At 38.0% G+C, this 24717-nt stretch overlaps 1 protein-coding gene across 2 annotated transcripts in view; it reads left to right on the forward strand.

Annotated features, from left to right (window-relative positions):
- HS2ST1 (heparan sulfate 2-O-sulfotransferase 1) overlaps window positions 1-24492 on the forward strand; it is a 37462-nt gene extending 12970 nt beyond the window's left edge. The window contains exons 3-6 of one of the 2 annotated variants that reach the window (XM_081818729.1): window positions 5862-6000; window positions 16615-16712; window positions 18517-18674; window positions 19543-24492. In XM_081818729.1, the coding sequence (XP_081674855.1) occupies window positions 5862-6000; window positions 16615-16712; window positions 18517-18674; window positions 19543-19772 (625 nt within the window). In that variant the 3' untranslated portion in view covers window positions 19773-24492. The remainder of the gene's footprint in view (window positions 1-5861; window positions 6001-16614; window positions 16713-18516; window positions 18675-19542) is intronic. The other variant, XM_081818730.1, reaches the window with a different exon arrangement.
- The last annotated feature ends 225 nt before the right edge of the window (window positions 24493-24717 follow it).

Below are 24717 nucleotides of genomic sequence, written 5' to 3' on the forward strand. Positions count from 1 at the left end.
AAGATTTTATTTATTTATTTGAGAGAGAATGAGATAGAGAGAGAGCATGAGAGGGGGGAGGGTCACTGGGAGAAGCAGACTCCCTGCTGAGCAAGGAGCCCAATGCGGGACTCGATCCCGGGACTCCAGGATCATGACCTGAGCCGAAGGCAGTCGCTTAACCAACTGAGCCACCCAGGCGCCCCTTATTCCCAACTCTTAATAAGGCATTGCTCAAGACTCTGTCTTTGCCTCCATTATTCCCTTTGGGGAAGTTTGCCCATTTTTCTTTATCACGACATCGAAGCCACAGGGCGCCTGGGTGGCTCAGTCAGTTAAGCGTCTGCCTTTGGCTCAGGTCATGATCCTGGGGTCCTGCGATCCAGCCTGCATCGGGCTCCCTGCTCAGCGGGGAGCCTGCTTCTCCCTCTCCCTGTGCTGCTCCCCCTGCTTGTGCTCCCTCTTTCTCTCTCTCTCTGTCAAATAAATAAATAAATTCTTAAAAAAAAAAAAAGACATCAAAGCCAGAAACTAGAGTCATCTTGGACCCCTGTCTTTACCACGTACATTTAATCGGTCACCAAGTCTTTTGAATTTGACTTCTTTCTCTTAGTATAAGGCTTTTGACATTCATTCAATGTATGTATCGATCAGTAGTTAGTTCTTGGATGACTAGTATTTCATTGTGTGGATACACCATAGTCTTCATCCATCCACCAGTTTGTGGATACTTGGATTGTTTCCAGCTTTTGGTGATTATGATTAAAGCTGCTAAAACATTTGCACATAGATTTTATGTGGACATACCTCTTCATTTCTCTTGGGCAAATAGAAGCGGGATTGCTGGATTATATAGTAACTCTATAAGACACTGCAAAACTTTTTTCGTGGGAACCTGCCACATGGGGAGGGATTTGAAAGTTTCTATGAAACTTTAGGGCTAAGAGAGTCCAGAATAAATATATATAAGATATCAGTGTCCCCAGTGAGACTGCTGCTTCCCTAAAGAGGTTAAATCTAGTATGAAGCAGAAATCACAAAGCATCATGCTTCCCAAAGGCTAGTCAGCCCTCTTGCAGCTTCATCATGTTCCATGTAGGCTTTGTCCAACTAGACGACAAGGTTACTTTCAGATGTTCTGAGTATGCACTTGTTCTTTTAACCATTCTCGACATTTATTCATTTATCCAAACTATATAGAGTGTAGTTGTAAAGACATGTGCCCAGTTCATGTTCCTTTCTTTGTCTTACCACATATGTTGATGGGGCAAGAATAAGGTTTCTAAAATGTCTTCTTACCAATCTGCTGCTCAGATTATATTTTTTGCCTTTTGATCTTTATAGAACATCGCAGATTCCTACTAAGTATGATGGGGCAATGACTCCAATCTTAAAACTGTGGGATTCCCTGGGAACCCCCTTACCATCTCCATTATTAGCCAGTGACCACCCTAAGTCATTCTCTCGGGAATTACCTCCTTCCCCATCATCTCCCACCACTGCTATTTAACCTCTTGATCATGTTCTAATAGGTCAATAATAGTTTGTATTTTTGGGATGAAGATGGATTCTCTTTTTTTCATCTGAGCCCTTCTGAGGAATAGCTCAGATGCCCGGCTAGGTTTAAAGGTGGAGTTCATGACCGTAGAACACATTTCCCCCTGTACAAAACTACCTGGTTGGCTAAAGAATTAAACCTACAAACCTAAAAGGATGCTTGTTTCCTAACCGGCTGAGCTGAATGGCCCAGGTGCTATTTTTATCATGCCTGTTTTCTGTTAGAATCTCTTGCCTCCATGTCTATGTAACCATAACTAACATATAAATAATAGTCTTATCCATCTTCAGAATGAGTTCATACATGTTAGCTCATTAAAATCATACTTCATACATATAAATGCCACCCAAAGCCATGCCCAGAAAGTCATTTTCCAGACAGCAAAAAGAACTTTGTAAAGTGCCATATCCCCTTTTTAGTGCCACTTGGTAAGAATTGCTGTCTGTCCCACATGTCAGGGACTTGGGGGAAGGAAAAAAGAGGAAGCAGTGGTGGGAGATGATGGGGAAGGAGGTAATTCCCGAGAGAATGACTTAGGGTGGTCACTGGCTAATAATGGAGATGGTAAGGGGGTTCCCAGGGAATCCCACAGTTTTAAGATTGGAGTCATTGCCCCTCATCCTGTGCGTTCCCCTCCTCGTAGCTTCCTATTACAAGACTCCGCTCTCTCAGTTAAGGTAGCAGCTGTGTTTTTTTCTTTCTTTATTTCTTTTTTTTTTTAATAGACTTTATTTTTTTTTTAAAGATTTTATTTATTTATTCATAAGAGACAGAGAGAGAGAGAGAGAGGCAGGCTCCCCGCTGAGCAGGGAGCCCGATGTGGGACTCAATCCCAGGACCCTGGGATCATGACCTGAGCCGAAGGCAGACGCTTAACCGTCTGAGCCACCCAGGCACCCTGTGTTTTTTTCTCTTCTCTTCTCTTCTCTTCCTTTCCTTTCCTTTCTTTTTCTTTCCTTTTCTTTTTAAAGATTGATTTGAGAGAGAAAGACAGCACGAGTGGGAAGGACAGAGGGAGAGGGAGACAGAGAATCTGAAGCAGACTCCACACTGAGCATGGAGCCTTACTCGGGGCTTGATCTCACGACCCTGAGATCACAACCTGAGCTGAAACCAAGAGTCCAACTGTACCAACTGAGCCACCCAGGCACCCCTCAACTGTGTATTTCTGATGCCCGCGCCCCCCCCCCATTCTTCTCGTTACTGAGTACACTGTCCCACAGAAAGGCTTCCTAAGTGGTTACTTTCCAGCAGTCTGTTCCACCTAATTCTATAATATTCAACACCTGTGTGTCTGGCACTGTGCTGAACACTAGTGATAAAGCCATGACTAAGAGGGAAGCAGTCCCTGCCCTCATGGAGCTTCTACTGTAATGCCTAATGTGACAGTGCCATGTATTTGGCAATGATACTGTTTCCTCTTTTAAAAACCTGTGAAAAAATTGTTTACTGCATTATTGGTTTTATGAATTGAGTGAAAAAAAAATGCATACCAATTCTGATTAACCAACTCACAACTTTAATATTATGATAATGTTTGACAGAAGGGTTCTCTGTAGTTTGCAGTATTTCTGTATGTACGCAGAATTTTAGTGACCTTGAGTCACTTAATGGTGAGAAAAGAACTAGAAGTCAAGACAGCTGATCCCTTCTCACACAGAAAGTGGTTCTTATAGAATACAACCTATTTGTAAATTAGGAATTTCCTGGTTAGTTAATTTTCAGTAATTCAGAGGCTGAAAGAATCGAGTTATCCAGGCACCTTGCTTTTTCTCTTGTATAGTCTCTTTTCACTACTCACTTGCTTAAGAACTAAGTAGAAAGCAGTTATAGAATGCCTGCTGATGTGTAAGACATTGATTGCAGTGGGCAGAAGTAACGGGGAAATGTGGAATTGGTTAGTTTAGGTATATGCTTTTTAATGCCTTTGGAAACAGATTTGAATAAGAAGGGAAATTTAAGTTATAAGCTGTGAGCTAAAATGGAAAGTTTCTGTGGACAGATGAATAAACATATCAAGAGTGGTTAAAAGAATAAGCAACTTTCACTGTCTCTTATCAGAGTCACACAACCTAAGCTTAGGTCTATCATTTCTCATTGTGATTCCTATTTTAGGAGAGATTGCTAATATTTTTTTTTAATCTTTCAAATTAGTACTAATCAGTAGGCAAGGATGTATATCTCCTAGGCCCTGTGAAATATATAAAAGAAGTGTTCGGTACTGTGCCTGTTCTCAAGTGGCTTATAATGGTCCTGGGGAGAGAAGACTTACAAGAGAAACACTAATAGGACAAGCAGTGAGTGGAATCTCCTGAGAGCAGTAGCCCCTGGGTGCAGGTGTTAATGAAAGCAGACAGCACGTTGTGCTTCCTAGGCTTTACAGGATTTCTTTATTGCCCCTCTGCATTGTATTCCCAAACAGCAGCCGGTGGTGGGGTTTTTTCTTTCCTGCTTGAGATACACTGACATATACATGGTGTAAGTTTAAGGTGTACAGTGTGATGATTTGACACACATGTATTGTAAAGTGTTTCCACAATAAGGTTTGTTAACACATCCTTCACCTCACACAGTTACCATCTTGTTGTTGCTATCCTTATGGTGAGAACATTTAAAATCTACTCTCCGTAGCAACTTCAAGTTTACAGTACAGTGTTGGTAACTATAGTCACCCTTTTGTACATTAAACCCATATCGTGACACTTCTCTGATGACTCAGGCTTCCCTCCTGATGCTTATAAAGCTCTGTAGGGCCCACATGATCTGCACTTCCTCCACCCCACTTCCTTCTCTTTACTCACTTTCTGATTCTGCTGCAGCCAGGCTGATCTCCTTGCTGTTCCCTGAAAATGCCTGGCACTTAGAGGCTGGGGGGCCAAGGGGACAGGGACTTCATATTCCTGGAGTTTCATCTTCCTGGAACATTTTCCTCCAGAGGCCTGCCTGGAAACCCCTATTTTGAATTGTACTCTCCCCACTTCTGGCAGTTCCTATTCCCTTTCACTGCATCATTTTTTTCCTTAGTACTTTTTACCATCTCACATATTTACTTAGTGGTTTATATTCCCCCAAATAGAATGTTGGCTCCACCAGGACAAGAAATTCTGTCTTTTTTTTTCTCACCACTGTACTCCTAGTATTAGAATAGTGCTGGCATGTATCGGGTGCACAAAAAAGTTTTTTTAAAACGCATTAATGTAATAGAAAGAATAGAAAAATGAGAATGGCATTCTAGTGAAGGAAGACAGAATGAGCAGAGGCACGTAAGGAGAAATAGGAATAAGTGTGATACGCTGGGGGAGGTAGAAGAGGTGAGCCTAACTGTAACAGATGGTTTCTTCTTTGAGGACAGTTAAAAATAAAGTTAGGTCAATAAGGTGGTACCTGAGAGGCCAGCAGGCATCAGCAACCAGGCAAAGGAGTGTGGGTTTGATGTCAACATAAACAGTAGAGTTATTCCAGATTCCTAAGAAGAATGATTTAATAAATGGTGTTTTAGTGATATCAGTTGAGAATTGGTCTGGAAGACAGATTGAGAAGGAGAGACACTGATGCAGGGAAACCAACGAGGTTATTGCAGCAATGCAAGCAAGAGGCCCCGGGAGAGGGTGGTGGTGGAGAGGAAAGGGGTGATGAGGACAGGTCAGATCTGTGGGGAAGCCAACAGCAGAAAAATCAAGAGGACTTGGTAACTGGACTAAATGCAGAATAAAGGAAAGTAGAGATGAAAGTAACACAAAAGTTTCAAGACTGGGACAAGTGAGGATATTAGAACAGGAGCCAGCTGGATGATTCTAGGGGCTGCAGATGTTGCTAAAGTAAAAGCCTTCTCTGTCTCCTCTAATCCTTCACCTCTTTCTCATTCCCCAAGGAAACAGTGCTGGAAACTAAATGTCTTTCACTGTTGTCTTTAAAATCAGCACTAGCAGAGGGTAGACTCCAGTGGTCACGCTTGTGTGGATTTAACACTGTATCTATTGATAACGTGTGTCTGGTTTGATGGGCCAGAAGTGAGAAATCATTGCTACATGAAATTAAAATGCTTCATGTAATTCTTGCCAGTAAAATATAAAATTGTCTTTCATTCAAATTTCCCTTCTCTTCTTTATCTTCCGCAGTGATTTTTAAATTCTTATTTCCTTTTTACTGTATTGTAACATAAATAATCATAAACTATTTCCTAATCTCCACATATTCTATGTTATTTAAATAAACTCATGTTCTTCTTTCCATATAGAATCTATACCTCAAACTTATAATTTCAGGACACCCCAAAACAGAACAAAAATATAGATTTCACCTTTTATGTTTCCTTCTGCTTCAGATTTGGTGTGAAGAAGAAACCAATTTACATTAATGTCATAAGGGATCCTATCGAGAGGCTAGTATCTTACTATTACTTTCTGAGATTTGGAGATGATTATAGACCAGGGTTAAGAAGACGAAAACAAGGAGACAAAAAGGTAATATTTTAGTTTTAAGATGTTTATAAAGATAATTGTTTATCAACTGCAATGAACAGTGTGCTTTTAAAATTTTTTTGCTAATTCTAAATGTACTACTTACTGTGGAAATTTTGAAAAGAACCCAAAAATATAAAGAAACAAAAGTAAAACTTATAGTTGATATTTTGATGTACGCATAATTTTTTGTCATTTAAAAAAGATATTTTACTTTAGTTCCAGGGCTGAATGTTTCTCTTACTATAGTCCTAACGATTTTCTGTGAGACCATTGTAATTACTCATTCATATGAGGTTTTGTGTAAGTACTTTGGTTCTTTTAGTCTCCATGGTGGCAATTTATATTGAATTGTGATCATTGGTTTAGGAACACTTTTTTGCTAAAGCAGCTGTTTTTTTTTTTTTTTCAGACAAGATGAGAATAGTAATAGTTCTTACTTACCGGCAGGTTCAAATTTGGGTTGTCTTCTATTTAAGTGCATCCTCTAGAGTAGCACCAGTGTTATTTTTCTGAGATACCAAACTGATTTGTCACTTTTCTGGTGGGACACCTTTACTGGGACCCCATTGCTCACAAGTTTGCCCAAGGCACAAGAGACACAGTCTGACGCGCAAGCTGAGACTTAACTTCTCCTGCCTTATTTTCCCTCAGGTGCCCAGTGCTTCAGCCACGTGAAGTGTTCCTTTCTCCAAACTTAACTATTGCCTCACACTTCTGGCACGTGTGTTGTTCCCCATATTTAGAATGTCTCTCCTTCACTCTGGAAAACTGTCCACTTTGTAGGTCTAGCTCAAATGTTAGCTCTTCGATGAAGTCTTTTCTAGTGCCCCATAGGCAGTTAGTCATGTCGCTTTTAAAGCTCCCAGAGCGCTCCATCCAAACCCCTTTTTTTAAGCATTTATTTGTAGTAATTGAGTTATTTGTTTCCATATATGTCTTCTCCAAAAGGTTGTGAACTTCTTGAAGCAGGGGCTATATTTCATTCTTCCTTGTTTCCCTAGTGTTTAGCACAGTTGCCTAATTCATCTGTTAAGTGCTTAGCAAATGAGTTGAATGAGTGAATTCTGCACCTTTTGAGCCTAAAGTGTTGTGTAATCATGATGCTAGATACCTGATATAATAATAAACATCTGACAATTTCTCACTTAAGTTACATGTGCCTTCTCTGTCACACGAGGAGGTGATTTTTTTGTTGTTTTATTTACTTTTTTCTCTTTTCTAGAAATTGCTGTTTCTTTCCTTAGTCTCAAAGCTTTAGGCCGAAGGTACTGATCCAAACACAGATAACTGACCAGACCTTTTTTTTTTTTTCAAGTGTCCACTGATCTCTTAGTATTAATCTTCTAAAATATATATATATATATATATACTTAGGATATTATGGTGATTCTACAACATTTTATAAAATCTAATAATAAAACTCTTTTGTGACCTAGTACTTCAGAATTTGTTGATAGTTATTTCTAAATTCACTCCAGCACTTCTTCCTCCTTTCCTCTCTCCCTTCCTTCCTTCCCTTCCTTTCTTCCTTTCTTCCTTCCTTCCTTCCTTTTTTTTTTTAATTTTAGCCCTTTCATTTACACTGTTTTTACTCAGTAAATGTTAATATCCACGTCCCATGTTGACCAAAAGAATATTAATGTGGATAAGGAAAAGATTTGCAGTCACATCGGTTCCTACATACACCATCTGTCACTGTCAGCCCTGGATACCATGGTTTAGTGGTTGCTGCCCTATGTAGTTTGGGGAATTAGGTAATAATAATACTTAATATAACACTAATAGTTCACATCTATTGAGTGCTTATTGTGTATCAAGTACTGTTTTAAGTTATATATATATATGTATTTATTTTTCCAGGTAGCCTGTGCAATGATTCTGTAGGGTAGCTGCTGTCCTTGTCTCTATTTTACAGATAAGGAAACTGAGGCACAAAAGGTTAAGTACCTTGTCCAGTGTTATACTACCAGTAAGTGGTAGAGCTGGAATTTATACACAAGTACTCTAATTCCAGAGCTCACCGTCTTAAGCCCTCTATTCCCTTTAAAAAGGAGGGAGGGAATGCAACATGCTACCCAACATTTGTATATGAGAGATGTTCCCAAATTACATTTTCAGTACCCACAGAAAATTTCAGGCAGATATTTTAACATTATTTTCCTTTCATATTTGAAAGATTTAAGTAGATATGCTCTCCAAGCCTGGAGACTTAACCATTCTTCACCCGAATAATGATAGCACTTGGTTTGTTTTTGGTTTTGTCTTTTTATGTCATTATAAAATACATATTACTACGCCCGTTTATTTAGATATAGTATTAGTAACATCAGAAAAATACTTTTGTATTACCTTAATTCTCATGAAGACAGGGTCATCTACAAATGCTTTATTAAAGTGAACAATTATTTTGCTTTATGATAGGCAAAATGGACCCTTTGGTCTTGAAACATATTGAAACATACACATTTTTAATAATTTGGCTTGTTTCTCATGACACAAGTGTTGGCAACATTCTGGGACCTAATTAGTTAAGTAATATTGTTTTATTGCAAATAACTTCATACCTTTAACTAGGAAGGGCTTTCATTCATTAATAAACTCATATCTATAGAGTTGATAACTGCATGGCATATAACATTTTTTTAAATGGCAGGGTATTTGAAGATAAGGGTGATTAAAATGTGGCTATGATGACGTAGGAAATACCTGGCAAAGGTTGGAAATACCTTGCATTGGCTTCATTTCCATTGAAATTATATATTAAATAAATGGTGATTCTATGACATTTTATAAAATCTAATAACACTTTTGTGACCTAGTACTTCAGAATTTGTTGATAGTTATTTCTAAATTCACTCCAACACTTCTTCCTCCTTTCCTTTAAATGTATATTGTTTACACATCAGGTGATACTTGGAAGCCTATTAGATAATATTCAGTTCAGCACTCATGGCAACTATTGTGTTTTAAACTGCAGTAACTCATAATCTAAACTGCTTCCTCCTTACACTGTCAAACAGTAATTTCAAACACATTTCAGGCATATGTATACCTATGATAGCTTTCAATTGATCTTGTAAGGAACAAAAGATTGGGAGATTTCAAATACTCTGTTCTTTATATTTGTAACTGGAGGTTTATTTAGTATAATCTTTGCCCAGAACCTAGAAAATAGGGATATTAAATAATACAGAGGTCAGCATTAAAGAACTATATAGAGAAATCAGTGATTCTCAAACTTTATAGTCTTAGAACTCCATTTACTCTTAAGTTATTGAGGACCGACCCCCAAAGAGCTTTTGTTTGTGTGATATTTATCAATATCAATAAATATACCAATTTACAGGGAAATTTTAAAAATATTAATTTAAAAATAACAGGAAACCCATCATATGATAACATAAATAATATATTTTAATGCAAATAACCATTTTTTAATGCAGATAACCAAAAAGTATAAAGAGATGTGTTTTACATTTTTGCAATTGTTTTAAATATCTGGCTTAATATAGAGAGTTGGATTTTCATATCTGCTATTGAATCCATCTGTTGAATATGTTCTTTTGGTTGAGGTGTATAAAGAAAATCAGGTTTACACAGATATGTAATTGGAAAAGGGAGGATTTTAAGAGCCTTTGAGAAGATTGTGGATGTTCTTCTTTAATATTGCTTTTTATATTTTAATATTGCAATTTAATATTGCAAGTAGTAGTTTCTTAAAGTTGTTGAAGTATGGAATCTGAAACAATAGCAGTGAACTTTTTATGCTCTGCTATATTAAAATCCATTGATGATATATTTTACACTTTGAATGGATTTTTTAACTGAGCATAATTGTATAACCTCATGCATTGGTCATTGGAAACATATTCATACACTAAGTTATGTGGACCATCCAAATGTTGACATATTTTATTATACAGTATCAGAAATTCACATTCATCAATATCACCACTGATCTCATCAGAGAAGTCTTTTAAGTATTGGGAAACTGTCAAACTTAAGGTGGCAGATTGGGTTTTCCAAAATTTTATTTTTTCCTTGAAAGCTTAACTTTTGTCACCGGCTGCCACAGGATTTCTCAGCCTCAACACTATTCTTGTTTTGGGCCAGAGAACTCCTTGTCATGAGGGGCTTTCTATACACATAAGATGTTAACCAGTATCTCTGACCCCTAACTAGTAGCACCCCCCACACCCCCCAATTGTGAGAACCAAAAATGTCTGTAGACATTGCCAAATGTCACCTGCTGGATCAGAACAGCTCCCTTTGGGAACCACTGGGCTACTAACACTGTCACTGTTTTCTGCCAAGAGGCAGGTACACTTTGTTCATTTTGAGAAAATATCAACCAAATACCCAAGTTTGAATAACCATAGCTTGTCTCTCAGTCCTCCTTTCAGTGTAGGGCTTCTTACGACTTCTAAGTAATATTAACTGCGCCTATAATTCTCATCACTCGCATTTTCTAAAATTATAAATAAGTATTTTGGCTTTGAATTGCCCTATAGATTATGAAAAATTTTTTATTAACTATTGTTTTGTTAGTGGAACACCAAGGGGGAGGGGTCATATATCTAGAAAGAGTAAATAGTTACATGCTCTAAATAACAATCTAAAAGAGAATCAGTTTATGTTTGTTAAGAAGTACTCATTGGTCCCAGGGATTATAATGCCTACCCCAATTTGTATTCTTTTTATTTCTTACTCTAAATTAACTAGACTTATTGACAGCTCTAAGTATTATAGTGAATTTAAAGTATTCTACCTAAAAATATGTATTAGTTTATACAAGGGAGTAATGAGGTTAGAAGAAATTCATACTTAGTGCTACCTGATTCTGTCATTAACTTAAAAAATACTGCCTCCATATTTCTTAGCAATTCACAATCCCCTGACACTGGTGAATTTTACAATTCTGTCTCACAAAGGCATGTGAAAAAATTATTGTTTGCATAGGTAGTATTTTATATGTAAAAAAGCATCACAGGAAAACAGTATAATTCTTTACAGCTCATATTTATTTGAAAGCTTCATATAGACCAGTATTCTCAGTAAAAAGTGCACAACCCAGAGTCAGCCTTGACTTGTCTTCTTCCCAGGTTTCTGATGGGACTGTAGGTGTTTCCTTTCATCAAAAGAGAGAAAACAGAAGAATTGTTATCATGGAGTTGAAGAAAGATGTTGAGTTCAGATTGGATATTATTTTTTAATCATGTATAAGTAAGTGGAGGTATCCACTAGAAATTATATTTGTATCTCAAGAAATAGGTCTGAACTAAATTACAGATTTGGGAGTCATCAACATTAGGTGGGAGTTGAAACAAGGGATTGAATGAAATTGCACTTGGAAGACCTAGAATATAAAAAGAGGACCAAATGAAAAAGGAAGAAGAAAAAGAAGGGGAGCCAGTATGTAGCTCTGGGGCGTGCTAGCATTTAAGGTGTAGACAGAGAAAGAGGAGCATGGCAAGGAGCCTGAGGTCAGAGAATCAGAAGACAAACCCGATGAGTCTAAATAGATGGAAAATAATTTCAGCTGCAAAGGAGTTAGCGGGAATTGAGGATTTAAAACTGTCCCTTAGATTTGTCACTGGGGAGGTCATTAGGGTTGTTTGAAAAAGTAATGTAAGTAGAATCCAAAGGGTCGAGGAGTAACTGAGAAATGAAGTTAAGACTCAGAGGAAAGACCACTCTTGAGATAGAGGTTTGGCTTTAGAACGAACAAAAAACATCAGGCAATGTTTCTTTAAGATGATAGACACTTGGGCATATTATATATCTAAAGAGAGCAGGGGTGATGGCTGATACAAGAGACTAGAGAAAAATTGATGGAGCAGGGTCTCAGAAGGGGGTGAGGATGGTATTCAAAGATAGAAGGAAATACCTCTTTAAAGATGAGGGCAGCAGGGGGCTAGAGATGCAGATAAGCTTTTGTCTAAGCAGGAAATCCTGGGAGCTTACTCTTAGCTTCAGTTTTCTGTATAAAGTGTGAAGCAAGATCCTTTGCAGAAAAGGATTTGAATGTAAATATAATTGCCATCACTATGAAGCATCACATTTTGATTACTTTTTTTAAACTTCAGTTTTAGGAGTTAAATATCTAAACTAATAATCTAAATAATCTGAAGAACATTTTAATATTTCATGCTTTTTAAAAACATCTGTATCTTGCTCACAATGAATTGTTCTTTCTAAATATAGATGGTTTTTAAGTGAAAAAACTGTTCATAATTTTTTTTTAAGATTTTTTATTTATTTGACAGAGACACAGCGAGAGAGGGAACACAAGCAGGGGGAGTGGGAGAGGGAGAAGCAGGCTTCCCGCTGAGTGGGGAGCCCGATGTGGGGCTCGATCCCAGGACCCTGGGATCATGACCTGAGCCGAAGGCAGATGCTTAACCATCTGAGCCACCCAGGCGCCCCTAGAAGCCCAAATAATTTAAATAAGATTATTTTATTTTTTTAAGATTTTATTTATTTGAGAGAGAGAGAGAGAGCATGACCAGGGAGAAAGGGGCAGAAGGAGAGGGAGAGGGAGAAGTAGACTCTCCACTGAGTGTGGAACGTGAGGGACACAGAGCTCTACATGGGGCTCCATCCCAGAACCCTGAGATCATGACCTGAACTGAAGTCAGAGGCTTAACCTGCTGAGCCACACCAGGTGCCCCTTAGTAAGATTATTTAATTTTATCATACTTAAAAGCCTAAAAGTGAGGGGTCTAGACTCTTAGAGCAACTTTGCTCCACACATTCAGGGACCTGGTTTCCTTCCATATTGTTATTCTGCTGTTCTTTAGGAGGTTGTCCTTATGTGCTTGTTGAATTTGGGTCACCACTACTTCTGCCTTCCAGCCTGTTGGAAAGGAAGGAAGTGGAGGGCAAGCAATTTCCTTTTAACCAAGTGACCCAGAACCTGCTCATATCACTTCTGCCTTTAGTCTGCTGACAAGAACTTGGTCACATGGCTATACCTAACTGCAAGAGAGGCTAAAACTCTATGACTCTGGAAGAATGGAAGAGTGAATTTTGGAGACTGCCAGAGTGGGCTAGCAGATTTAAAACTACTGGCCAGAAAAAGACTTGAAGATTATCTACACATTGTTTTATTTGAAATGCCAAAATACTTCAAGAGCACAGGAATTAGGAGTTGGCTAACTAGAGACTAATTTAATGCATGCTTATTCATTAATCAGTTTTTATTCTAGTAGTGGATATTTAAATTCCCCGAAGTTGAGTAACTCTATGGAAATTTTTAATATTGCAGCATTTTAATATCCTAGTTTCTTATATTTAAGCAGAATCTTTTCAGTGTCTTTGAATCTTACACACACAAAATGGTAGCAGAGATTGTGTGTTCACCCACAATCACCTTAATAATTTATTTTCTATCAGGACTCTAATCAGGTAGAGGGGTAAAGAAGCAGAGCACTTCTTCTGAGCTTCAGAAGCACTACTATGATCTAGGATCTTTTTTAAATTGGATAGGCATGGAATCAGAAACCTTCTAATATATCATCACCCAGATCATTGAGCCAAAGATTTCTTGGAAATTGGAACATGGTAGAGTTAGATACATACATTGGTTGTTTTATTTTTATGAGCTACAAGTTGCCATAAATGATAATAAAACTACTTTTTAGAAAGTGACTTAGGCCAGCACATCTAAGTCAGACCATCTCATAAAATTCAGAAATAATGTTATGGCCACTGACATGGGGTTTATTGAGTCTTAAGAGTAAACTGAGGTGTTTTCACTTTACGTGTGTGTGTGTGTATACTTTATGTATGTAAATCTAGCTAGCTACAGAGAGATCCTAAGAGAATTTGAGAGAACTCTAAGGACTGTGAAAATGCTTCATGAAAAAATGTTCCTGCCCCTATCTTCATCTTCACTAGAACTGTGCCTTTAAAATTTATGTAAATCCCTGAAATGCAGTCTTTCCAGTTATTTCCACTACCAATTGTGCAGACAGTTTGAATGGCAATAGATTGTGTGCTTTGGAGGACACAAATGCATACTGCATGATCCCTCAAAGAAGTTTTCATTGTAGGGGTGCCTGGGTGGCTCAGTTGGTTAAGCGACTGCCTTCGGCTCAGATCATGATCCTGGAGTCCCGGGATCGAGTCCCGCATCGGGCTCCCTGCTCGGCAGGGGGTCTGCTTCTCCCTCTCCCGCTCCCCCCCCTCTTGTGCTCTCTCTTTCTCACTCTCTCTCTCAAATAAATAAATAAAATCTTTAAAAAAAAAAAAAAGTTTTCATTGTAGTTGAGAGAGAACATAATACACATTAAAAAAAAAAGTATATGAAGCAAGTTCTTCAGATAAAGATGTATATATAGATATACATACCTGGATCCTAAAAGCTGGCTATTACCAGGCAGTATACAATTAATTTATACGAGCCCAAAGAAAGTAAGAGTAACTTTGGGCCAGAATCATTGGAAAGATAGTCTTCGTGTAAACAAGATTGGTAGAAGGAAGGCACTTTTAGAGAAATCAGCAAAGGTATATAGATTTAAGGTCCATATCACATGCTTGAGAAATTACAAAACAGGCTAATCTGGTAAACATGGAAGTTACACATAGAGATAAGGCTAGACTAGCATTTCGAGGTCAGAATATGAAGCATTTTTTAAAGCCAGGATAAAAGTTTGGATTTTTTTGTTGTTGTTGAGACATTGGAAACCATTGAAGGTTTCTGAGTAGAGGATGTTAGAAGTGACTCCTTAGACTAATCTGGTAACTGTACAGAGCAGGTTGAAGGAATTGAAGGAAGGAGGGAAGGGAGCCAGCCCATTAGAAAGTGATTGTAACAATGGAGACACGGCATGTGGGACCCTGATAGAAGCAAGATTGACAAAAGAAAAGATGGATTGGAAAGACATTACCTCAACGATGTTAGGTGAGGGAGAAGAAAGATTCGTAAATGTTCTGAGATCTTCAGTCTGAATTACATGGGCAACGTAATCCTTTTGCCAGAAGTATTGAGCATGAGGTAATATTGGAAATTCAAATGAACACGCACACTAGGTATTAGAAGATGAGAAGTGATGGATCTGGAGGTACAGATTTAGAAGTCTTTTGCCTAGAAATTATAAACGAAGCCAAGGAAGTAGAAAGTGTGTATAAGCTAAGGAAGGCAGTGGGCAAAGAGAAGATCATGGAGATGAATTTCCATACCTGGTGGAAGGACCAAAACATGCCTTCAAAGAAGATAATGATAGTACATTCAGAAAGGCAAAGAAATAGACAAGGATCTATTAGGGGCAGAGGGACCCAAGAGATTTTCAGAAAGGAGAGGTGGTCAAATGCTGTGAAGGTCAAGGAGAACAAGAACCAACAAAACATTGTATTTGACTTGGGGAGGTGGGGTGAGAGAGAGACAGGCACAGACGTAGACACATTCCCTTTATCAGATGCCTACAATGGGCAGTCACTGTGGTGGATTCTCTTACATCCATGATTTTATTTCTTCCTCAAAGTAAGATCATGTCCTCCTTTTTTAGGTAAGGAAACAAACACAAAACTTAAGTTTTCTGGGTTCAGGATTCAAACCCAAGTCATAGACTTTTTGCTATATCATGGAGAAGATCATCTATAAAAGGAATGGGTAAATTCTGGGCTGTGTGTGGTCTGCTGTTGTCTTTTGAATGTTGCCAGAATAAAGAGAATCATTCCACTCTAGCTCCACCCAACACCAGGTGTAAGGATTTTTTGGCTCTGTTCTCGTAGATTTTTGGTTAAAGGGGCCCTTTGAGTTTATCTAATTGTATAGGTTAGAAACTGAGGTTTGGAGTCCTTAAAGACTTACTTACAATAAGGTCAAACCTGGTTCCAGAAACCTAAGAGCCTTGACTCAGCTCTCGTGCTCTTTCTATTCTTTCACACTTTCTCTTCTCAGAAATAACAGGTAGCATTTGTAGATGTCTCACCACGACAACCAGAGCTCCCAAGTTTGTTCTCTGGGATCTCAGTATCATTTCAAACAGGTAGTGCCTACTGTTAAAATGCCTGTGACAGACAGTAAGTATTCGAGGAAGTGAAGCTGATTAATTTTAGATTTGTAACCTGTGAGTCTCTTTCCCTTTTAATTAATTCAGTCCAATGCCCTGGACAGGAGGGCACACAGGTCATCAGTATCTGCTTTGTACAATGAATTTTTGTTTGTTTTATTGCGAAAAGGAGAGAAGACTTTTAAGTGTAGTCCTCCTTTATACTCTTTTCAAATGATTATTTCGCATAAAGTATCTTTAGCCTTGTTTTTATTTCCTTTGTAAGGGGGCTAGAAAGTACAAATACACAAATTCAACATAAACCAGTACTTACTTTCAAGGACAAATTATTATCTGAGTGGGGGAGGGTATATTTCATCAGTTAAGAAAACAAAACAAACAAAAAAACCTATACACATCAGCATTAAACAAAGATGGGGAAAAAATCCTTTAACTTTCCCTAATATCTCAAGTGTGTTTTCGTAACCCACCTATCTCTTTAATTCACTAGCTCATCCCACCCGCTGCGGCCCATGTATTTAATAACTTCTCTGTTAAGGTGTTTGGTAGGTGAGACCTGCGTTTATGACTCATATGTGCTGCTTTGTGTCTGTTCCAGACCTTTGATGAATGTGTAGCCGAGGGCGGCTCAGACTGTGCTCCGGAGAAGCTCTGGCTTCAAATCCCATTCTTCTGTGGCCACAGCTCCGAATGCTGGTAGGGACAAAAAGTTAGCTCAAGTTGACAATCTTCTTTATTATCTCTATAATCTGTTTTTCACAAGTGTGAACATAGTAGTCAAGGGCTAGCTATAGGGAAATTAGTGAAAGACCAGGCTAAAAATAACATGTAATTAAGTAATACCTAGTTTTATAGTTACCTTTAAGTGCATTGAAGAGATTCTTCATACATCATATCCTTGCAATGTTTTCTCAGATGCTGGTTTTTAATTTGGGTTTTTTTTTTCGTTTTTTGGTTTTTTATTTTATTTTATTATTTGAGAGAGTGCGAGCGAGAGTACAAGCAGGGAAGGGGGCAGAGATAGAGGGAGAGGCAGGCTTCCCGCTGAGCAGGGTTAGCGATGCGGGACTCGATCCCAGGACCCTGAGATCATGACCTGAGCTGAAGGCAGATGCTTAACCAAGTGAGCCACCCAGGCGCCCCGTAGTTTTTTGGTTTTGGTGTTAACATGTTTTGCTATATTCCAGCAAAGCTCTTAATTAGAGGCCAGGGATCATTTCATAAACCTCATTTTCTCCTAAGCTTATTGTTTTAGCCATTCAGTTTAGATCAAGAAAAGGCTTAGTAGGTAAATTATTCACCTGGTTTTACTGTTAACTGATTTTTTTACTTTGAGAGAAGTCAAGGTTATGGTTGCAGTTTAGTCTGCTAATAAATGTGGGGTGGAAAATAGATATTTTATCTTTAATAAAGAGTTTATTTCCTCAGAATGTGCGGAGTTTTCAGTTTTTTAAAAAAATGGTACATTTTCAAAAACTAATGATGTAATGAATGGTGATTAACATAATAAAAAATTTTAAAAATGGTACATTTTTATACATATTTATTTGTTCTAATTGCTTTAATAGGTAAAGTAGAAACAGGAACTCATTCAGAGTTAGTGTCTTCCTTAAAACCATGATGAGAAGTGCAAGGAATGCCTTCATTCTTTTTCTCATTATGTGAGACATGTTATTTGGATCACTGTGAACCTTTTTTTCTTTTTTTAAAGATTTTATTTTTTGACAGAGAGACCGCGAGAGAGGCAACATAAGCAGGGGGAGTGGGAGAGGGAGAAGCAGACTTCCCGCTGAGCAGGGAGCCCGATGTGGGACCTGATCCCAGGACCCTGGGATCATGACCTGAGCTGAAGGCAGATGTTTAACGACTGAGCCACCCAGGCGCCCCAGGATCACTGTGAACCTTAAGGGTCCTACTCACTAGATTATACCAAAGCATAATAACAGCATAAGAAGAACTGGAAACAAAGGAAGAACATCTTCTCAATTTTTAATCATATCCTTAGAATGGGGATTGGCAAATTACAACCTGGAGGCCAAATTTGGCCCATCACCTGTTTTTATAAATAAAGTTTTATTGGAATACAGCCATCTCCATTTATTATTGTCCATGACTGTTTTCATGCTTCAAGATCAAAGTTAAGTATTTGTAACCAAGAACATATGGCCTGCAAAGCCAAAGATACTTGCTCCCTGGCACTTTACAGAAAAAGTTTGCCAACGCCCGCCTTAGAGCAATAAAAGGGTATTGCTCTTTTGGACTTTAGTGAGGAGATTTTAATTGAACTGCTTTAGTATATTTCATAGATTCGTTGAACTGGGAGGGACCTTCGAAATCAAGTAATTTACTCCCCCCCCCCCCACCGAAGACATTAATAAAAGGGCATTAAGGCTTTGGATGGACATGTGTTTATTTTCTCCATAATATATAGTGTCAGAGGCATCAAAAATACTTAGCAGATTTCGCAGCCAGGTTTTTAATTCCTTTTCTTTGGTTTTAGGAATGTGGGAAGCAGGTGGGCTATGGATCAAGCCAAGTATAACCTAATTAATGAATACTTTCTGGTGGGAGTTACTGAAGAGCTTGAAGATTTTATCATGTTGCTGGAAGCGGCTTTGCCCCGGTTCTTCAGGGGCGCTACAGAACTCTACCGAACAGGTATATAAAGGACGGGTTTCTTTTTAAAGCTGTCCTTAGCTTTGTTTGTTTGCAACTTGAAAAATATGTGTGATTTGACGTTTCTTGAGTAAAGCACAAGATACAACTCCAGAAAGGCAGGTATATTGCCTGTTTCTTCTTAGCATTTTCAGTACAAAACAGAGCCTGGCACACAGCTGGTGTTCGTTGAGTATTTTTTGAGCAAATAAACATGCATTAGATGATAATTAGAAGGCATTGTAGGAATAGTGGAAAGATACGATCTGCAGAACCAGCCTTCGTTAGAAATGTGTAATATTAACTAATGCCAGACACCAAACATTATGACCGTATTGCACCTGAGACCTGCCCAATGCTGTTTGGAGAAGGGGTGGGACGGTGAGACTGAGTCCTGGCCGTGATAATCAGCACGTGCTGATTACAATATACAATACAATATAGTGACTCTTCTAGAGTATGCATATACCCTAGCTTCTCACACGTAGAGAATGTAGGTTATGGTAAATTAGTATTAAGTTTGAAAATAGATATTTTATCATATTTAAAAAATAAACTAGTTAGAGCACCAAGCGTTTGAGATTAGAACAGCATGTAAGGCGATAGCCTACACTTTACTGAGTGGTGATCCTTACTTTTCTTATTTGACATCTCATTCAGTCTTTAACAGGTTCAGGATTTACATTATAAAAGAATAAATCACAGTTCTAGTATGATTAGGGCACTAGTTTCGCCTGAATGATATTAATGCAAAACACTGTTACTGTCCTTCAAAGTGCCACATTAACTTAATCCATTTCTCCACGTAAAGAAGTATCGCTCTTTTGTGTGTTCTCAGAATTACTCACCTTTTCCTTTTTTCCTTCGTAAGTAGGAAAGAAATCTCATCTTAGGAAAACCACGGAGAAGAAACTCCCAACTAAACAAACCATTGCAAAACTGCAGCAGTCTGACATTTGGAAAATGGAGAATGAGTTCTATGAATTTGCTCTGGAGCAGTTCCAGTTCATCAGAGCCCATGCTGTACGGGAAAAAGACGGAGACCTCTACATCCTTGCACAAAACTTTTTCTATGAAAAGATTTACCCTAAATCGAACTGAGTACAAGGTGTGACTCTTAGGTTCTTGAACTAAAACTTTGACCCTGTCTTCACCTTCGTTCTCGGCCCCACAAGTCAGGTTGCTGATTGGTGTGTAAGACCGTGTGTATTGAGCCAAGTTAGGGAACAGTAACACCGAGGAGGTAGATGCTGGCTGGTAAGTTTCAGTGGCCTAAGAGGTTTCAGTTTTGGCCTTTTTTTCTTCTTCCTTTTTTTTTCTTTTTTCCTGGTTAAATTTTGGTGGGAGTTATAATCTCCTGCTTGGAAAAAGCCTACACATCACCTAAAATAAACACATAGCAGGTCTAATTGGAGGCTAAATACAATTTTAAACACAAGTTCTGATACTGTCTTTTTGATAAAGCATTTTTTTTCCAGCTAACCATGAGTGAAGATGAATCCATTTGCTACTTCCGCCCTCACCTGGAGGTTTGGGTTATACACCTCTACTGAATAGTGTTATTAACTGTTTGGCAGTGTGTGTTTTGTTTTTGTGAATCATGTCTCATGAAATTCATTGGAATGTTTGATCCTATTTGCTAAGAATGTTTCTGCTGTAGTTGGAATTGCCCACATTTATGTAGGTCGTTTTAATATTCTTTAAAAAAGAAAAACTGATCATTAGTGTTAAAAACCAATTTTAAAAGAGTCAAAGCAGTATTTCTCATTCCCGTCTCCCCAGTATCTAAGATTGGGGAGATACTTCAAAGAATGTTGACATTGTCAGGAGTTTTAATTAAGGCTTCCACACATTAATATCAAAAAAGTAAGTTTAGTATTTGTTCCTCCATGGGTTATTTGTAGAGCGGTATACTGACATATTGGTGATTCCATATTTTAACTCCATTAGTGAGCTGTGGTATGGGTAGGATTTTCCTACTTCTGTACTTTTACTTGTAGACTATTTTTACTAAGGTGCTTTATAATGTGTTTTAAAGCATTGCATTTACAAAAAAAGAAAGGAAATTGCTGTAAATATTGCATATTTTATGTATTTGGACCAAAAGGTTGTAAGTAATTACGTAAAAGTGGTTTTGCACCAGTTTTATTACTCAAGTAAAATCATCAGACCTACTGTTCTTGTAGTTCTCAATTAACTTTACTGTTAAACATCACTGAAATGAACTTCAGTAACCTTTCAATTTTGATACACAGAACATTATTCATAATTGGGGGCAGTAATTAGAGTGGAAAGAGTACTGGCCAAGGAGTCAGAAAATTTGATTTCTGGTCCTGGCTCTGCCACTTATCAGCCGTGTGATCTTGGGCAAGTCACTTAACCTCTCTTTGCCTCAGTTTCCTCATCTTGAAATGAGGAGACTAATACCTGCTGTACCTACCTCACAGGGGTGTTGTGAGGAATAAATGAGACGGCACGTGAAAGCACTTTGGAAACTTAACGCGCTGTAGAACCATAAGGGGTGATGGAAACATCTATCACGTACAGTTCCGTACCGTTCATTTTTTAACAAAGAAGGGAAAAGTCTACTTCTAACCTGGTTTGAAAAAATGGTTAATCTTGATATAAATTTGTGTTCGATAAGTATCTTCTCTGTTTTATCTTCCCTGTTTGAACAACTATGGAAATATGAAACACCTGTGAACTCTTAAAGATTCATGAACAGCTGCTTGAGTTCAGGAGGTTCCATGTTTGAAAAAGACTTCATTAGCTGACTCAGGGCAGGGGAAAATGTGCTCTTCAAATTTGGGAGATTTGTCTGTTTTTATTTTACGTTACCGTTCAGAAATGGTAGCTATTTTGTACCTCTGGTTGTTAAGGTATATTTTGCAGAGTTTAATTTCCCTGAACCATCTTACCCCTCTTAGAGTAACAGAGATAAAGAATTTTAGGAACATTTTCTAAAAGAATAATCTTTACTATGTTTAGTTTAAATAAATACTGTTCCTGAACAAAGTCTCACCAAACTAGGTAAAGAAACATTTTAGGCAGGCTGCTTTAAAGGTTCTTAATTGTATGGGGGTGAGGAGGGGGCATGACTTATCAAAAAACAAACAAATTTAAAGAAAAGCTGAAGGAAGTTGGCAGAGAATCATTTTAGTACTCCTCCCCCCCCTTAACAAGAAGACATTAAGAGAACATTGATAGGTATACTTTCCTTATTTGGCTTCCTTTTTGTGTGTGTATTTATTAACTTTTACGGATATTTATTGAAAATCTATACAAATTATTCCCTTGCCCAAAAGGAAAGCACCACTTCAAGGGTGGGGTGTTTGACATTTAATCTGTTAAGGAACCCCCCAGTATGCAGGTTATTCTTGGAGGACACGCTAAAATCTTGAGGTGCATTAACTCTTAGGGAACTGGAGTAGCACGTAGTGCCCTGTGTCATGGGTTCAGTAAACTTCTCCTACAAAGGTCCAGAGGGTAACTCTTTTAGGCTTTGCAGTCTCTACAGTCTCCGGCAAAACTACTCAGCCCTGTCATTTGAACACAAAAGCCGCTATAGACAACACAGACATGAGTGAGCATGGCTGTGTTCCAATAATACTTTATTACCAAGACAAGTGACATGCCAGATAGGGACCATGGGTTGTAGTTTACCAACCCCCATAATAGATGGTTATTTATGGAGAAACCATTTTTTAAATCTGTATTCTAGTGACCTAAAAGAGTTTATATACTTCCAAAAGCTCCTAACTTATATCCAAATAGCTTTCTTAATCAGGTGGTCTCTCCCACAGATTGATGAACTTTTATGACTTAGATTGCTTCCAGGTGGGCATGTTTTCTTTCCCAGTTTAACAGTTCATAAGAGAGGCATGTATTCTATCATCTTGTAGGATGGGTTAGGGAGTATCCTTCCTGGAGACGGAGAAAGGGTTAGATTGAATTCCGTCTGGTCCAGTACAGTCCTGGGAGTCTGACGAGTGCAGAGTCCTCGTAATACCTAACTTTATAATCAAAAAAATAGAACCACTGAGACAATAATGTATTTTTTTAAAGTGGCAAATGTGGTTTTCTTTTTCCAGCCTTTGCGCTTTTTCAGTATTTTGACCATAGGGAATTTTTTTTTATAATACAAAAGCAAATTAACCACTTTGAGTTTTAAAAGATGATGTTATGTGTGTATGTGTGTGTGTGTGTGTATATATATATGCATATGTTTATTTCCTAAAAGAGGAAAATACTTTTTTTGTTCAACTTGTGTCAACTCCTGTTTTCTAATTGCTGTGAAATGGCAACTGTCGATAAATTATTGTGACTGTTTTAAAATGTAATGGGGAGGATATATTTTGATTTTACGGAGCTTTAATCTGTAAAGTACCGCTTAAATATATCTGATAGCAACACTTAAAATATTGCATGGGGATTACTTTTCTATCATCCATACCCATTTGTGCAACTTTGAACATATTGGGTGCTTCTGAATTCTTGATGATTGGGTTTAAATGATTGAAAATCAGAGAACTTAAACTTAACTGACTTTTAAACTTTAAATTTTATTTCCTATTCTTAAAATTCAGTTAATGCCTATAATTTGAAATCTGTTGCTCTTAATATTATGTCCTATTGGAAATTCCTAAAATTGTTAGTGCCATCAGTGATTTACAAACAGTATTTTGATATTGCAGATGATTTGCTCATTGTATTTGCATAGTTAGAAAGAAAATAGTTTGTAGACAATGATTCTCTTTTTCTAATAAAATAAAATAAAAATTCTTAAAAGCACTAGAGAATTTAACTAAAGGCTGGTTCCCAAGTGCATAGCTGGTATTTTAATTTACATTCAAATTCCACAGAGAGAACATCTGTGTAAGCCATCTATCTGGGTTTTCCCATTGATCATTCTCAAACACACCTAAGGTTCTAGAAGCCTTTATTATGAGAAGTACCATGCTGTACGGTACTGTAAACTTTTATGAAGTTTGTCTGTAAGAGGCCCAGGTGCTTCTACTTTATGATTTGAAAAGTTGCCTCTTCATAAATTAGTGCTATTTACTTTGAGAGGAAGCAGGGCAATTGCTGTGAAATTTTTGCATCCATTTACCCTCTGCAGAATTGCTGTACCGTGCCAACTAAACTGCTGCTCAGGCAGCCTTTTGAGGGAAAAGCATCCCTGTTTCAAATGCACTGCCAATTCAGCTCCTCTGGAGTGGAGCTTACTTTCTGATTTCCTGCAGTGGGAATTTTAGAGATTGAAATGGGCGATCAGTTAGTCAGATTTATCCTGTAATTTAAGTTCATGCAGCTTTGTGACCTTTGCAGTACTATTGATAGAGGGACCCTGATGGTGATGATCTCTTTAAAACACATTACTGGTGAGCCTATGAGTTAGACCCACTGGTGCTGTCTATCTGATTTTTTAGACAGCTTCCCCAGCTTTCTATTGAGAGTCAGGTATGTGAGCATCTCTAAAGCAGTGTTGAATGTAATTTTGAGAAAACATGGGTTGTCTATTTTGACTTTTATTTTCTGAATACTACAGACAGCTAAACAGTGCCTTTGCCCCATCACAATCCATGTTGGAAGATGCTCACTCCTTCCTCTGTCTCGGCTCTCCCTCTCTTCTCCCTCCTCCCCCATTCAGTTGATTCATTTATGCAATACTGTTTCCAACTTGAAACCATTTGTCACATCTGTTGGAGAGATAATCACTCTTTTCCTTAACATTCTGCCAGCTTTCTGTTGTTGAAGTGTTTCAGTTGATTACCTAATGCAAAAGCTATAAAATAAACACTCAGTGGGAAGGGGAAAAATGGTTTGGTGTCCTGTTTTAATATTTTCTTCCGTAGCCTTGACACTGATGGACGTTTTCCAAGTGGACTCGGTGTTGAATGTCTCAGCTATCACTGCCACCAGAAACCTATGCATCATCATTGATCTGTAATGATTTTCTGGCTTATTTATGACATGCAGACCGACTGACATGCCCCTGCCACTTTTTGCTTCATACTTCATCATTAGTGTTGAAATTTCAGATAGA

Source organism: Leptonychotes weddellii, chromosome 4 (genome assembly GCF_054177405.1).
Source record: "Leptonychotes weddellii isolate Sample4059 chromosome 4, ASM5417740v2, whole genome shotgun sequence".
NCBI lineage: Eukaryota > Metazoa > Chordata > Mammalia > Carnivora > Phocidae > Leptonychotes > Leptonychotes weddellii.